Below are 16,247 nucleotides of genomic sequence, written 5' to 3' on the forward strand. Positions count from 1 at the left end.
TATCCCGTGTCAATACATTTTGAAGTTCACCTATTTTGTTTCCAAGACAGCTGTTTTCCTCTAATAGGACTTGTTTCTTGTAGATTTAGCATATTCTATCAATATTTTCAGTGCAGTAGAATTCTGTGAAATGTAAATTATGAATTGAACAAATAAAACAATTTTGTACCATCTGAAGTTTGTTAATAGTATATAAAGATGCAGTTCCCCAGACTATAATTCCATATCTTTCTTTGGATTCCATGCATATATGGTATAATCGATTCAATTGTAATATACTTAAAAAGTTTTTAATTTTTTTATTTATCCCAATATACTTTGCCAAGGATAAAGCAATATCATCTATTTGTCTATTCCAGTGCAGATTATCATCAAATGTTATCCCTAAGAACTTTATAGCACTTACTATTTATGTTATTTTCAATTATTTCAATTTTTAGGTGGTCTTTTTTGTTTCTATTGGTAAAACAGAGAAATTTTGTCTTGTTTTTATTAATTGCCAGCCTATTTTTTCCATATAACCATTTAATGTTTTTAGAATGTTATTTAAATTCTCTTGAAGAATTACAACATTCATATGAGAAATTATCACTATCTGTATTTGTAAAAGAGGGTGAGAGTTCTGGAAAAATACCATTTTCGAAAGATTGTTTACCAGGTACGACAACGGTTGAGCTAAGATATCTGCTGTATATTTTAGAATTTCAATAGTTAAAAAATTAATGTCCAGAGAACTATTCTTTAAACTCATTATAGTGTTATAAACCACTGAGGGAGTTGAGTTTTCCAAAAAGAAAGTATTGGATATACCAGCATTTACTATATGCTGCTTTAAGTTGACACTGCTGCAAACATCTGGTGCAAAACCCTTCATGGATCTGCAGTAATCGGCAAAGATATTACAAATTGTGTGCAAATATTCAATCAATCAATCAACATTTATTTGTTATGGCTTTTGCCTTTACAAAGGGGGTTACAAAATCGTAATGACATTAACAAATACAAATATTATTATACATAATTACAAGAATAGTAAATAATATTATATAACATTACTAATTAAGTTAACATGTTTAATGAATAGCAGAAAAATTTATAAACTTTATACAACATAACAGAACTTAAATTATCATCGTATAAGCAAAACATATCAACATCAATTGTCAAAAAAAGGTCCTTTAAGTGCTTGGTAAATTCACAAGATACAAATAACTGGTTCTTAATGTTTTCACAAAATCTATTACATAGTGGACAATTGGAATGAGCCGATACATTCATTCTACACCAATTTAATACAATAGTATAATCATTAAATTGTAGTTGTATTATTAAAGATTTAATATTGTAACTTAAGTTTGATAACAAATAATATCGAAATGTCTGTGGGGAAGATAAATAAGTTTCAAAAAAACTACACTTTTGTTCAATATAATGAATATCTTGGGCCCAATATTTATCTTTTAATGATGCAAATGTTCAGCTAGAAAGAGTTCTTTTTTATCAGGAATTTGAGTATAGTAGGCAATAGAATAACCTAAGTCAGACAGTAAATGTTTGACTGAAGAAAACTAAGTTACAACCAAAGAATTTTTACCTATTGATTTTGTGAGAAGCCAAGGTAATAGAATTGTTTAACTCTAAGTCTATGTCACTTACTGACACACAATCATGAGATTGGCTCACTTTTTCTTCAGAGGGCTTTTTAGGAATTAAAGTAAAAAGGTGGAGAGAGATGATCTCGTAATCACCTTTCTCCTCATCAGGACTCACGACACCAGTTAATCAATTAAATCCATGGATTAACACGCGTAAATAAGGAACTTCGAGCTGGAGGGACGCAAGTACGTGGAGTAAACATAGCTGTGGATTCCAGTCATTGAAAATACCATATTTTTAGTATAACAAAACAAAAGATTTAATAGAATCAATTAAAAATAATATTACAATAAAATGGATTAAGAATAATATTCTAAACCTAACTCAAGAGAGAAAATTTAGCCATTTAACCTATCTATATGCGAGAGAGAGAGAGAGAGAGAGAGTTCACATAAACTCAATAGATTATACTACCTTCATGGAGATGTTTAAGAATTGTAACTTCGATGATGCACTATTTCACTATGATCGACATCTATGTGATGGTCCTCTTACCATGGATGATCTTCATCATATAATATATCATATATTTTCTTTCAATGCACTGAGTTATATTGTATGGCAAATTCTGTCCTCTATGCACTGATTAATATGGCAAACAGCCTTTCTGGGTCAACTACTTCTTTAGGAGAACTGCCCTATATTGTATGGCAAACTCATGAAATGGCGGAAAAAATCCCTTTTTATATCGGCCTCCTTGGACGGCCAAGTACCATGTGCAAAAGCCGCATCTGAATCAACTTCAATTCGGCCAATAGAAAGGAAGTTAAACTTCCCTTCAGGAGGAAGTGAGCCACAGCAGTTTCCTTTCATTGTAAAATTTTTCTCTCAATATTTTACAAAATTAAATAATTTTAAAATTTTAGAATACAGTGATACCTTGAACTTATGCAATAGGTGGGACCGAGCGATAACTGCGTAAGTCAAATTTGCGTAAGTCGGGGTATAATTTCGCAATTTGTGTAAAATCCAAGTCAAATGTATGTAAGCTAATAAATGTTCTCGTTAATCTTATCTTGTCTTTTGATTTATTCACGGTTACAAGAAATCACCACATACAGTCTCTCAAGTCTCCATAGATATAAAATACACAGAAATAAATAACACAAAATAAATTGTAGCTATGCTTCAATTCCGTGCGACATGTCCGAACATGTAAGCTGAACAATAGGGTGGGGGAGTGAGTAATCAAGAGTTGCCTGGCGCTCAAACAAAAGACGATTCGACGAGATTTGAAAATCACGTAACTCCGGGTTCACATAAGTCGGGGTAGCATAAGTCGAGGTATTACTGTAATTAAAAATAAACGATCCCACAGACAATAAACGATCACAATTTCAATTTATTATAAACCAACTTTCTAAGATCAGATTCTGGTAACTCTAAAATTTTAATCCAGTATCTAAAAATGGTCAACACTAAACATATAGCCATTGGCAGATGGCCCAATTTGAATCTTAAAATGGGTCCAGGCATTGAATGATTAATAGGAAATATCAATCTGATAAATCTCAGTTGAGTCTTCTCTAATTTACCAATAAAAAATGGACCCCAAATAGGAAACATAAATTCCAAGAATAAATATCAAGGAATCGAACAATTAAAAGTATGACTTAATACAGTGGTTCTCAACCTTTTTTGTTGATGTACCCCATTAGCCCATTAGTTGTTTCTAAGTACCCCTTATATTTTGGTATGTAAATTTTATAATTACTGCATTAGATGTATACAGCCCTTACAAATGAGCGCCATAAAAAAACTAACTAACTAACTAACTATAACTAAAAATGAATTACTTATTTTACGTAAATAATAATCAATTTAATCAGGTACATACATTTATTCATTATTATTTGACAAGTATATTATATAAAATCACAGAAGTCATTTCAATACATGCATAAATTATATTTCCTAAAAATAAATCATTATAATTAACAATAAATAAAATTTAAATTATTCTACAATAATTTCTAACAAAAATTAATGGGATTATTTGTTGCAATAAATCTTCAGCAATTTTTTCAAAATTTGGTTCCCACGTTGTTAAATAGAGATTATAATTGTGTACTGACATTGAAAGTAATGGCTGCGAATTTATAATGCGCAGAACAATACATGAATCTTTCAATTTTTGTAACAAATGTAACATCTAAATTTGCTAAATATCAAGTAATGCGCGCATGCAGTGACACGTATTTCATGGTGGGGGTACGATCCAGGCCTCATTATTCCTAATACCAGTGGTCCAGTAAAAACACGAAAAGCCCCAATCTTATCGAGCAATAATTATAGAATATTTAGCATAAAGGGGGTGAAGACTCGGGACTACTCATTGGTATTGTGCGAGTATGAAGAAGAGTAGAGAAAAGGTAATTAAGGGAAGAGGCGAAGGGAAAAAGTAAAGCGAGATAGGAAAGGGGATGAAAAGTATTATTATAGAATAGAAAAAATATTTTTTTTTTATTCTAAAATTAATGCTCAGTTAAACCGTAACTTTACTAGACTACAGGTTCACTCAGCACTAACGACACAAATAGACAGGCAAATCAAATGGACAAACAAGTTGTTCAGACTGTTAAAAGGGAAATTGGTGTTCACACTGGGATATTTTAAAGCAAGTTTTTGTTGTTTCTTGTGTTAATAATTTACAGCAAATTGATTAACATACGCCATTTTATAATGAAAGTTAAATGTACCCCTTTGATTTACACTTGTACCCCTAGGGGTACATGTATCCCCTGTTGAGAACCACTGACTTAATAGAAGACTGCATCATTCTAACCATAAGCTTTATTAAATTAGAAAGTTGAAGTTTATATTTTAAAAACAATTTATCTAGGTGAAAAGAAAATGAGCCCTGTGGAGTAAAATAAATGCCCAGATATTTGTAAGATGAGACGATCTCCAACTCAAAGTTAGATAAATAAAATTTTCCCAATCTGCTCCCTCTCCAAAAAACCATTACTTTGGATTTAGCCTCATTAATAAGTAGTTTATTAGACTTACAATAATCCCGTAAAAGATTTAGCTTCCTCTGAAGATCAATAGGTGAATACAAGAATATTACAATATCATCAGCAAACAAAAGACAGTTCAATTCTACTCCAATGATATAGATATATCCATAGTATTGTGGCTATAAAAAAAATCTGGGAGATCGTTAACAAATAAAATAAATTAAACAAAATAGGACTAAGTGATTCACCTTGTGGAAGACATTTATTAGCAATTACTGCTTCTGAAAGACAACAATTAACTTCAATTTGAAAAGCAGTATCAGAAAACAATTGTCTTATAAGGTTAACAAAAGAAGAGGATATACCTATCCAAGAAAGCTTCGACCATAAAATATCATGATCTATTGTATCAAACGTCCTTGACAAATCAATAAATCCAACATATAATTTATTACGTTTCTTAGTTAAAACTAATTGCAAAATTCCAAAAAAAAGAAATAAATTATAATCAACACCTCTATTTGCTACAAAAGCACCCTGACTAATAGAAATAACATGCGACCGCTCAAGCCAGAATCGCAAACGATTAACCAATAGCGTAGAAAAAATTTTTCTAATTACACTGACTAGTGATATTGGACAATACCAGTCGACCCCCCTAAAACACTGTTGATTATTCCGTTTTATATGAATTCCATGTTGTACGAGTCACTTAAATTTTACAAATACGTGAGCCGTTCACAGCCCGGCACACGTATTTGTAAAATCTAAGTGACTCGTACAACATGGAATTCATATAAAACGNGTTGATTATTCCGTTTTATATGAATTCCATGTTGTACGAGTCACTTAAATTTTACAAATACGTGAGCCGTTCACAGCCCGGCACACGTATTTGTAAAATCTAAGTGACTCGTACAACATGGAATTCATATAAAACGGAAAAATCAACAGTGTTATAGGGGGGTCGACTGTAATTCAGAGGATCAGAATGATTACCCTTCGTATATATCATTTTTAAGCAGATATTTTTCCAAACAGTAGGGAAAGAATAATTAATTTTGAAATTATTAAATAAAAATAATAAATTGTTTATAGCATTAATTGGGAGAGGTTTAATCATCTCAGCCTTAATAGCATCTAAGCCAGGGGCTTTATTTTTTAAGGAATGCACTACAAATTGTAATTCATCAAAAGAAAAATTTTTGTCAAGTAATGGGTCCATGGTGTCTTTAGTACAAATAGACAGTACAGCCAAAGATGGTCCAGAGAAATAGATTTTCAAATAATCCGACCAATCGCAAATAGAATTGTTGTTATTCACAAATATATTAGTTCTAAATTTATTAACAATGTTCCAAAATTCAGCAGAACTTTTAATATGCGATATCTGAAAATTAATCTTATTCCAAAACAATTTCTTTTTGGCCTTACAGAGGGATTTGAAATTTTTTTCCAAATTAGAATAAATAATAAATTGTTGCCTAGATTTCGATTGTCGAAATGATCAAAGAGCCCAATTTCTCTCTTTCTTCAATTGTAAGCAATCAGCATCAAACCAAGACTTTGCAAACTTTCTTGAACAATTGTATTTGACATACATATCACTTTGAACTATGGATTCAAGAATCACATCAACAAAGGACAAATAAAAAGAAAAAGAATCCAAAAAAAAATTTGAAAAGAAATACTTTTAAAATCTGCATATCGCTTGGTAACATTATACAAATACTTGTCTAAACATGGTCTCCACATATAATGACAAATTTCAGTAGGCAATTCCTTACTAAAAAAAAGAGAATCAAACCTGAAAGTAATAGAAAGTGGGAGATGATTGGAATCAAATTTATTCAAAACCCTAAAGTCCACCATGTTATCAACTAATTCAAAGTTTGTAGGTATCAAATCAATAACTGATGCAACCAAAAAGAAAATAAATGTAAAATTCACAGGAAAATCAGTAACAAAACAACCATTTAAAAGAATCAAATTAAAAGATTTAACTAAATTTAAAAAATTTCTTTCTGCATAGTTAAAGATCATATCTTTAGACTCTCTAAGGTTATAAAAATTTAAATTAGAACCTGTATATAATGTATCTATTTCAGAAGCAATTCTAGCATTAGAATCACTGAGAATCAAAATGTCATCATTTTCTTTAAAATTAAGAATCAACCTATCAACCTATCAAGATATTCAATCAATGAATCATGTTTATTAATAGAAATATAAACCAAGATGATTAAAAGTCTAGAATGATCATTAAACAAAAGTTTACCAAATGTAATAAAATTATTGGAGAGATGACAAATTTCCAATTTACCAAGTTTCTGAGAAACTACTAAGAACAAACCACCAGATGGTCTTCCAGGTCCCTCAGGTTTGTGAGCTAAAGATTCAGTAAAATAAAACTGAGAATCTAACGTTGAAAGAAGGGTTTTCATCGAAAATGTCATCCATGATTAAGTTAAACCAATAATATGATGTGAAAAGATGAAATCAATAAAACTCTTATCAGAAAAATTTGTATACAACAAACCTTGACTATTCCAAGATAGAACCTTTAGTGCAGTATTTCTCAATGTGGGCGATATCGCCCCCATGTGGGCATTTTTCCATGTTGAGGGGTTGATTAGTAACAATTTATATTTTGGGGGGCCGAAAAACAATTTTCTAGACGATATAGTAAAACATTATGGTAAGAATAATTGAATATTTTATTCATTATATCGTACAATAATTAAATGTATGTAATCTTTGGTAAAAGTTAAATCTGGTATGACTTCATAACTCTTATTTTTGTGTATGTGTAATACTATGCCTCCATGTTGATTAAATTTTTTTCCATTCTTTCTACTTGGTAATCTTTTATTTTTGGTGGAAAATTTTCATCATTTGTCCAAGTTTCACAGAAAGCCAATACATCAAAATTACAATCATATTCTTCTGTCAATCATATCTTCGAATATAATCCATAATATAAAAATAGTTTCTTTTTTACACATTCTGAATGTGAGATAAAAAAAATTCAATAAATTATGCTCTTTACATGTTCACTGAACATTTTTTTTGTTTCAATCAAATTCAGCACACACAGTTGTGGGTGTTGGACAACCATTTAGGGAAACTCTGAATTGCACAAAGTTCTACAAAAGAAAACAATCTTTAAGTAAGAGGGAGGCTTTACATCTTTAAATGTTAAATGGAAAATTATCAGATAATTTATACATATTTAACCATCAACCAAATTAATTGGGCAGATTATCAACTGATTATTGATACATCGGGTTCTTGGGATGTTTATACACACACACATCTACTTATACAAGCCATTAATAATCCTACTGTTTGTATATCTATCACGGAATACCTAGAATGTGACTAGGGGCATCCCTAGTGATGATTTTAAGCTATTATTTAAATTAATAGTATAATTTATTTATAACAGTATATATTATTATTTTTATTTGTAATAGGAATTTNCAAATGCATATGTTATTTTATACAATATAAGTTACCTTTTTATCTTCTAGTGACATCATTTCGTTTAATTTTTCAGTGTTATTTATTATAGTGATATCAAGGTAATTTATTTTTTTGTTTTCTTCAAGTTCAATGTCAAACTGAATTTTATTATTTATACCATGGAATGACACCACTGCTGCTGCTAGAACACCCACTATAGGGTGTCCTGGGCTATCTCATGGTTACATATTATATCAAAATATTCTCAAATTATATTTACCACAATATTATCTGGATTGAAGCTTTCCACTGCATCAAGGAATTGATGTTGCACTGACTGATACTGTTTGCTGTGTTCAAATGTAAAGAAATATGTATCTCCTTTTGTTTCCAACAAATTCATTGATATACCTAAAAAATGATTTCTAGTCAATTAAATCATTATATTTATAATAATAATAAAAATGAATAGTAAATANATTTATTAAAAATTATAATTAATACATATAGCAGCAAATTTAAAATATTACCAGTATTTTCTAGGAAAAGAAAACTAAGCTCTGTAGTGTAGATTTTTCTGATTTGGCTTGAGACAAAAATACAAATATGATGCTAAGATTCTAACATTCTCTCTAAATCAGTTTAAAACCTGCAGATATGGAGGAAATGTGCATGTTCATTGTCGTAGCTGACAAAAGTGTCAAAAAGATTCAAAACACCCATAAGTGCAGTCAGAAGCCTACTCATTCCAGCAACCAGTTAAAACTCATAAGTGCAACTGCAGGAAATTAATATTTGAAAACTTTCATGTTATGCATGCATGTTTTCAAAAGTTAATTTCCTCATGACATCATGCATGTTAAATGCCCATGGTAAAGATCAAAATAAAAGTTGTCTTAAAGATCAATGTAAATTAACAGTAATCGCAAACTCAATTAGGATGTTGCATGCAACAAACTTACAACTGTCAACCCAACCATAAATTTTATGTGGAGAAATCTAAAATTGAATACACCAGACTAGAGATCAAATTTCCAGCTTAACAAAATCAACCTTGCTAATTTTTACATATTTTCAACAAATCATCTTTAATGATTGTGTGATTGCTTTGAAGTTTGATCACAGACAAAACACTTTCTGACTTATGAAAAGCTCTACTCAATAATCAGTATTTAACTTTATGAATCTAATTACAATAATAAAATAAAAATGAAATTTTATTAGTATAAAAATATAGACAACAAATCATATAACAAAAAAACCATAATCATCATTTAATCATAACAAAAAAATTGTGTAATTCGGAACAATGTTCCAATTCTGTTCCATTTATAAAACAAAAACTTAGCTGGAGAGATTTACCAAAAACAATAATTTGGATATACAGGTATCCTAGGTATAACATGATAGATATGTTCTGAAAAAGTGTGGCATTATGTGAATCTGTGCAATATGAAACAAAGGACTAATGCAAAACATAGGGTTACATTCCAGAAGTTAACAAAAGTATACCATTCTTTTTCATTACTAAGAGAAATACATTTATTAAAGCAATCAATACTTTATTTCCAATCAATAACTAATAAGCACAATCAAAAGTACTGTTAATATTAATTTTAGTTAAATGACGGCATTTTCTTTTTTCAAAAGATCATCATCATCTGAGTTTTATTGTTGATCTTGATCAGAAATATCAGCAATATCTTTATATTTTTATTTTTATCATAATTTTCTATGGATTTTTAAATGATAGTTTTTATCAGAAATTAAGATTATAATGAGCAGATATAAACAATTCAAAAAGTTATTATTCATAATAATGTTAATGCATGTTTTATAGATTTTTATCATTTAAAATATTTTTAATTATAAAATTCGTACAAAATGTCAATTTTAAAATAATTTTGTTACCTGGTTTTCCAACATGAGGCCAATTTCGAGGAGTTACTAAAACAGTAGATCGTGCATGTCCTCGCCCTCTTCCCCGTCTTTTACTTCAAAATAAAATTTTATAATTTGGTTTGTAAATTTAATTTTTTTTCAATATTTGTCAAATAAAATGAATGTTGAGCATAAATAAACTTAAAAATTAAAAACTTGCAGAAAATATTAGTAATTTGAAAGAGAAATAAAATATAATTACATCATTCACAATACATAAAACTTCAGATTAAAAATTTTATTAAATACATTACACACTGTATGACACAGTAATGTATTGTATTATTAAACATTAGACAGTTCAAAAAAATCAATATCAATCAATTATTGTTTCTACTAACAATAGTCATTGAATTTCATCAGTAGAGAATAAAAAGTTAAATGTGAAGAATCAAGCTCTGCTTTCCTTTTTTTTTTGGAGCGTCACTAAAAAATTTTTTTCTTCATCATTATTTCCCTTCTTTCTCCAGTTCCTCGAAGGACCTTTTAACTCCTCAACTATCTGTGTCACATCAATAATTGACCTTCCTTACTTTTAAAGACATTTTGAATGACTGCCAAACCTCTTCCCTTGCACTGGGGATGATTCATTTACACCTTCATTACCATTTATAAGATATCTAGCCAATTAACAAATAACTCAAAATCTTTATACAATAGAGGATAACCAAGAAGGTCACCCACAAGTGGAGTCTGAACCGAACCAACCCACCCACTTCCTACTTCCTCTGATTTTAACGATGATAAAACTGATCAGATGACACACCAAATGAACAATTACTACTAAGGTTGCACTACATATCCTAACCTTAGTCACCTCCAGCCATTAATTCTGTTAGTTTGACAACTGTTATCAAATTTATGAGTTAGAAAGAGTGACAATATTGGATAAAAAATTTATAAATCTACAGAAATGTTTATACTAATTGTCAGAAATCAAAACTTTTCCTGACCAGTCGAACTTATATGGAATTGCATCAGAATGTTCCCCAAACTTTCCCCCTTTGGAACATGTATAAAAAGGGTTGCACCCGCACCTTGGGGCGATCACCTCAGGCTAGACCTCTTCAAGTCTCTGCTCCAAACTCCTACTCCTAAAATCTTGATTGCCGTGGTTAAAAAGGTAATCTTTTTGAGACTAACTCTTGCTCTCTTGGTTATAGATTCACTTAGGCTAGTTGAACTTAGAGATGATAATATGCGTTATAGAGGCTAGATATTAGATGACTTATCGATGACCGTATATTCTTTGTCGTGATATAGAAATATTTTTGGATTATTCCCTTTTTGCAGCCTTTTGATTGTACTCGTTTGTATAGCTTTAGATAATTAAATATGTTATTCTTATATATTTGATTATGTGTCATCCTTAAGTACAACTGATACCTTGCCATGACCTTCCTCACCCTCCTATTTATTGACCGACCATCCCTGACACAGAAGCCGGTAAGAGGGGAGAAGCTCGGCACCCTAACCTGCTCAGTTCTCACAAACAAAAAACAATGATATTTTTGTTTATTGTTGAAAATATAAAGACATCTTTTAATAAGAAATTATGATAATTAACATTTACAGTCATTTACAGAACATCTAACAGCTATAACACAATGAAACTAAGTAGAACTCTCTTCGAAACTGGTAAAAGAAATTTCCGTAGAAAACAATGTCTCAAAAATTACTACCAGAAGGAATTTGATGTTTTAAGCAGAGAAAAGCATAACATTTGCACAACTTGTACAATACAACACAACTTTTACTGAAATTAAAGAGCAAAATAAAGGATGCAAAATAATTCATAACATACTTTCAGGCAGTAAAAGCATGATGACACTCATTTCATCTGAGTATTTTTTCCCTTGTGTTTTAAGAATTTTGTTCATATAACCATTGCGAAAAGTTCCACTGATGCCATGTACTCTCATAATAATAATTACCAATTTTTGTACAAATTAAAGACAAAGTCGCTCTAAAAATTATTTCAGACGATCACCATTTTTATTTAGTGTTCTAGAACAAATCATAGACAGCTGGACCTTTCTTTTTAGGCTACACAACTGCCCACATTTAAAAATGTTCCTTAAAAACACAAGAAACCAATAAAGATTAAAAGAATTCTTTAAAATTGGAATGGTAAATCTTACGACGTCTTGTTAGTTCATCCTTGTCCGTTTGGGTTTCTGGCTCCTTTTATCTACTGAGGATTAGCGCTGACAAATGTAGATTACGTCAAGATAGCATTCTGGTGACAAATTTTAACGATATATTTGAATTTCCTTCAGATGAATTATTATTTTTGTACAAATTAAAGACAAAGTTGCTCTAAATATTTAAATGTGGGCAGTTATGTAGCCTAAAAAGGAAGGTCCAGCTGTCTATGATTTGTTATAGAACACTAAATAAAAATGGTGATCGTCTGAAATAATTTTTATAGCGACTTTGTTTTTAATTTGTACAAAAATAATTATTCATCTGACGTAAATTCAAATAATTACCAAATTAAGAAAGAAACTAGATGTTCAGAAGTGATAACAGAAAAGGAAGAGTATGCACATCAATTTATCCATAACCAACGAAAATATTCAACTCCTATCAAGAAGCAAACAAAACAATGAATAACTCAGTCAGTTTCAGCAGTTTACATATGTTATAAAATCAGTAGGATATACTCTATATAAACATAAAAATGTTGTGTGTAAATTTATGTATTTTTATCTTAAAATAAAATCAATAAATAAATTAACTTAAAATTGAAAATTATGGAAATTAAATATAAAAATTACCTTTGTTCATTTTGAATGACTTTGGAACCAAATATTTTTTTCATTTCATTATCAGGATTTAAATTTCTGTGATCAACATTAAGAAGTTTTTGTAAAAATGGTGATTGTTCCAAAGGTGAAGCTGAAGCAGAATTGCTGACAGCAATATTTTCTGGTTCACCAAGTATTTTATTAACTTCTCTAACACTTGCTTCAACTTCATCTTCCTATAAAAAAAATTTATGTATTGCATTTCAGCAATACATAAATTTATAATGTCAATAAATATTGTAGTATAAAAATTTTGAAAAAATATATGAAAATTTAAATACCATAGAAGCAGAAACAATTTGCAATTTATCAAAATAATTTTTTAAATACTTCTCCAAATTATAAAGAAGTAATAGATTTAGAACTTGAGTTGTTGAACTCACAATGATTTATTATTAAATATTCTGGGATTCTGCAACCAATATTTAGCAAGTTCTGCAAGGAAAACAAAAAATATGAGGTCTGTTCAAAAAATAACCAAACTTTTTGAATTAGGCATAAATGGAGTGTCCTAGTGTTGTGAAGTTGACAACAGTATGTTTGTGATAACCTACCGAATAAGCTGCTTTTTTTGGATTGTTGATATCTCATTTTGTTCCCGCATTTTTCTTTTTTGAATGAAAGGTGTTTCAGTGTTCATGGCGATTTTTACAATATGCAATTTATGAGAGCAATGTGAAGTTTGCAGGAAAATCTTTTACAGAAACATTTCAACTTTTGAATCAAGCTTATGGAGGCGATGCTCTAGGTCGTATGCAATGTTACAAATGGCTTACTTGATTCGAAAGTGGTTGTCAATTAGTTGAAGATGATCTCAACCAGGAAAGCCTTTGACCTCAAATGATGACACTCACATTCAGAAAATCAGAGTTGTGCACTTTGAATATTTTTGTCTCAAGTTCAAACAGTCAACCGTCAGTACTACGCAGATGTTTTCAAACAGTTGCATGAAAAAATTTGCAAAAAGAGACCAGAGTTGTGGCGAGACAATTCACAGTTCTTCACCATGACAACATGCCTGCTCACTCAGCCTTGTCAATTTGCCAGCATTGTACCAGAAGTCAAATGACTGTCCTCCCCAACCTCCCTACTCATCAGACCTGTCTCCTTGCGATTTTTTCTTGTTTCCAAAATTAAAATCAGTGCTGAAAGGATGCCATTTTGACACAATTGATGACATTAAAACAAATTTTTCACAAGCATCGAAGGATTATCCGAAACAAGCTTACCGGAGCTGTTTTGCAAAGTGGAAACGCAGCAGGAATGAGTGTATAAATAATGGGGGAGTACTTTGAAGGGGAAAGGACCAATAATCTGTAACTTGAAAAATAAAAATTAAAAAAATAAAGTTCAGTTATGTTTTGAACAGACCTCATATACAACAATATATCTACATTAAATTATATAGCTTGCCAAAATAATTCATAAATTGCAAATTATTGAAAAGTCACCTTTTTATTGTTATTAAACAATCTTATAAAAACAAATCAATTTATGAAGTAACTTAATATGTTTGGACTATAATAAGAATGATTAAATTAATGAATTTGATCTAGAGGTAGATAGTTTGCCATCATCTTGTAATAAGATTAGTGATTAGAAATTAATTTCTTTATTTAGAAAATCTGTAAAATGAACTCAGAGTGGAACTAAAATAAGCAACACATGCTTTCTGGAAAAAGTAATCGATAACACAGCTATATAGTAAGCACCTGTTGCAGATTTCAATTTTACTTTGGTTCAATCTTTTCTTCCAGAATTTCTAAATTAATTGATAATTATAAATTAATTAAATGCCTTCAAGAATACACTATATTGTTCTTACTAAATTTACTAATTTAATTATTATTATGATTATAGCCCAAAAATAACTTCTAACATTTTGAATCAAGTTTTTCGTTTCTGTTCTTAGATATGTATTTCCTTGTAAAATTGTTGAGGATAAAACTGCAGAATTTCAAAAACATTCAGAAGAAATAAAGTATTTTAGTGTGATTCAAGTTATAAATCTATTATTCTTTACAAGCTCAAAACATGCTGCAATATTTTTGAATCAAAAGGTGAGTATTGTTAAAAGTTGCATATGCAATTTGCTGTCACATGCAAAAATTATAAGATATTATGTACTCTACAACTTACATTACACATCTGAGTAAAAACCTGTTATTTACATCTTGGCATTGCAGTTCCACAGCCATATTTCTTGTGGCAGTACACATTAGAGTCAAAACCAATTAAAAGAACAAAAAGCAGCAACAATTATTTTAATGTTTTTAATTAATAAGAAAAATGAAGAGGATACAGCAATAGTTTGTTTTCATTTTGTATTGAACAAAGGATGGCATCACACAGTATCAGTTAATACTAGATTATCATTTGCTGATTTTGTTGCGACTGCATGCAACCATAGTCAAATGCAATCCTCCTAACAGAAACTACAGGGAAAACTCTGAAGCACGACCGCATCAAAAATTGCAATGTACGATGCTTTGATAAAGTTGCAGTGTTCAGCAGAGGTTAGAACTTAACAAAGGGAGGAATCAGAATTCTTTGGAAATAAAACATTTTAATTCAAACTGTAAGTATTTATGCCAGACAAATGCATATGTTATTTTATACAATATAAGTTAAAAAATGTATAGTAACAAACACTAGCACATTAGTATTAAGTATAAGCTTTCTGAGCATGACAAAATTATTATTAATCTTATGAAAATAACTATAAATTTTTTATTCCTTTCTAAAACACAATATTTAATTCAGATGAAAATAAAGAGAATCTATACTTTTATAATAATAATTGTTCTTAGAAAGTTTACTGTTCAACATTAATTCATCTTTGAATTTTCTAATATTTTCTAATTAAACTAAATTATTTTAAATTAATGACTTCTCTGAAAAATAAATTTAACTTTACAGAAAGAAATTCTTGAAATTTTTGAAAAAAATAGCAGGTTTATTTTAATTCATGGAAATTTCATTATTTTTTCCCTTTAATTTCTTCAATAGTAAATATAAAAAAAAATTCTATTTTAATTTTAGACGATAATATACTTTTGAAAGTCATCAAAACACATGTTTTGTAATGTAATTGTATTTTAAAAAATAATTGCAATAAAAATTTCATAATTTATAGAAATATTATAAAAAGTATAAAATTAACTTACAGCATCATCAAGATTATCTTCTGTACTTCTCTGACTCTTTATTTTTTTCTTCTTCTTCTTTTTCTTTCGTTTTAGACTATCTGTGCTATGAATTGAATCTTGCTTTTCTAATTTATTTTTATCTTGCTCCTGCGAAACTTCATTTTCTCTATCATCATCTTCTTTAGCTTCTGTATCAGATAATGAATGCTCCACACTATTTAACTAGATAATTTAGATGGAAAATAGAAACAGATGAAATAGAAATT

The 16,247-nt window shown here is 29.6% G+C and overlaps 1 protein-coding gene across 1 annotated transcript in view; it reads right to left on the reverse strand.

Moving 5' to 3' along the window:
* The window catches only part of LOC111614506 (transcription factor 25-like), a 51,788-nt gene that overhangs the window by 17,925 nt on the left and 17,616 nt on the right, over positions 1–16,247 (reverse strand). The window contains exons 2-5 of the mRNA XM_023355881.1: positions 16,000–16,203; positions 12,803–13,008; positions 9,993–10,075; positions 8,362–8,492 (exon numbers count right to left, since the gene is read on the reverse strand). Coding sequence (XP_023211649.1) covers positions 8,362–8,492; positions 9,993–10,075; positions 12,803–13,008; positions 16,000–16,203 — 624 coding nt within the window. The remainder of the gene's footprint in view (positions 1–8,361; positions 8,493–9,992; positions 10,076–12,802; positions 13,009–15,999; positions 16,204–16,247) is intronic.

Source organism: Centruroides sculpturatus, unplaced genomic scaffold (genome assembly GCF_000671375.1).
Source record: "Centruroides sculpturatus isolate CEXI.00-Female unplaced genomic scaffold, Cexi_2.0 scaffold139, whole genome shotgun sequence".
Classification (NCBI taxonomy): Eukaryota; Metazoa; Arthropoda; class Arachnida; order Scorpiones; family Buthidae; genus Centruroides; species Centruroides sculpturatus.